This window comes from Piliocolobus tephrosceles, unplaced genomic scaffold, assembly GCF_002776525.5.
Source record: "Piliocolobus tephrosceles isolate RC106 unplaced genomic scaffold, ASM277652v3 unscaffolded_33871, whole genome shotgun sequence".
NCBI lineage: Eukaryota > Metazoa > Chordata > Mammalia > Primates > Cercopithecidae > Piliocolobus > Piliocolobus tephrosceles.
Genome location: NW_022317500.1, coordinates 1 through 1,323, shown reverse-complemented (window position 1 = coordinate 1,323; position 1,323 = coordinate 1). Strand labels below are relative to the sequence as shown.

Here is a 1,323-nt window from a genome sequence, read left to right as displayed (position 1 = left end):
CCCAGAAAGAGGTGGTGCAGGGGTCTGCTGCTCCTGCTGCCTCATCCCCCAAGTCAGCTGAGGTTGTCCAGGGCCCAGAAGGCAGCCCTAGCATCCAAAAAGAGGCTGTCCAGGATATTGCAGGCAGCCTTGCTCCACCCCTCACTAAGGAAGAGACTGTTCAAGACCCAGCTGCTCCTGCCACCTCACTCCCCAAACAGGACAAGGGGGTCCAGGACTCTGAAGGGAGCCCCAGCTCATCTCTCACCCAGAAAGAGGTTGTGCAGGACCCTGCTGTTCTCCCTGCCCCATCTTCCTCAGTGGACAGGATGTCCCCCAGCCCAGGAGGCACCTGTGCCCCAGTGCCAACAGGAGCAGAGGCCAGCACGGAGTCCCAGCTTCTGTCTGACCCCACTGAGGGCAAGATGTGCCCAGAGACATTGAGGGAGGAGGAGGATGAGGTGGCCCTGGCCACTGACCTGGAGATATTCCTGGATACCCTGCGGAGCATGGAGCCCCCTGAGATCCTCCGCACTCACCGGCTGCCACGAGCCCCTCGCTCCTCCTACCTGTCCATGTATGCCACACTGCTTGCCATTGAGGAGGACCAGCCAGGGCCATGGGTGCTGGGCCCTGGCCCCCAGGAGGTGCCTTCATTGGAAGAGAAAGAGGAGGAGGAGGAGGAGGAACCAGAGAACCCCTATCTAAGTGATGACGAGAAGCTTCAGCGCAGGTAGAAGAAAGCTGGGCCCAACCTCTCCTGGGACCTCCACCCTGCCAGGCCCACCCAGGTCTCCTGCTCTTCTCTTGAGATGAAGAAGCATGTAGCAGGAACCAAGGGCCCCCACTTAGAGCTGGGGTTGGAATTGCAGGGAGGCAGCAGACCCACTTCCCGTCTCGGAGGTAGCCTTCTTTTCGGCAGTCTGGTGCCTGCCACCAAGGAGGCCTCCACCCCAGAACCGCTGGGCACAAAACTATCTGCCCTGCTGCCCCATGGGGCACTGGGGCTCAGGAAGGTGCCAGGACAGTTGCCCCTGCTTTGCAGTGAAAGACCATCCCTGACGGAGAAGCTTGCCTGTGCCCTGCCCCTAGAGGGGTGGATAAGTGATGCCTTGGGTGGTGTGAAGAGAGTGGTGCTGGGAGTCAGAGTCCGGGGGCAGAGCCTTCTGTCTGAAGTCTGGTTCAGTTGACCTGTGCAAGCCACATCTCTCTGGGCCTCAATCTCCCTATCCCTACCGTGGGAGGTTTGTACTGTGGATTCCAAAGGGCATGGGGGCTCCAAGATCCTGGGAGCTGAGGAAGGCGAGTGATGAGCACCAAGCTCCGGGGACAGGGTGATGAGTC

General features: G+C 60.2%; 1 protein-coding gene across 1 annotated transcript; it reads left to right on the top strand.

Moving 5' to 3' along the window:
* Window positions 1-5: 5 nt before the first annotated feature.
* Window positions 6-1,169, top strand: LOC111535892 (beta/gamma crystallin domain-containing protein 2-like; the record flags this gene model as incomplete). The annotated part of the gene is given in 1 exon segment (XM_023202129.2): window positions 6-1,169. A coding segment is annotated over 1 exon segment (1,164 nt), but the record flags the coding sequence as incomplete, so codon positions are not given.
* Between the last annotated feature and the right edge of the window lie 154 nt (window positions 1,170-1,323).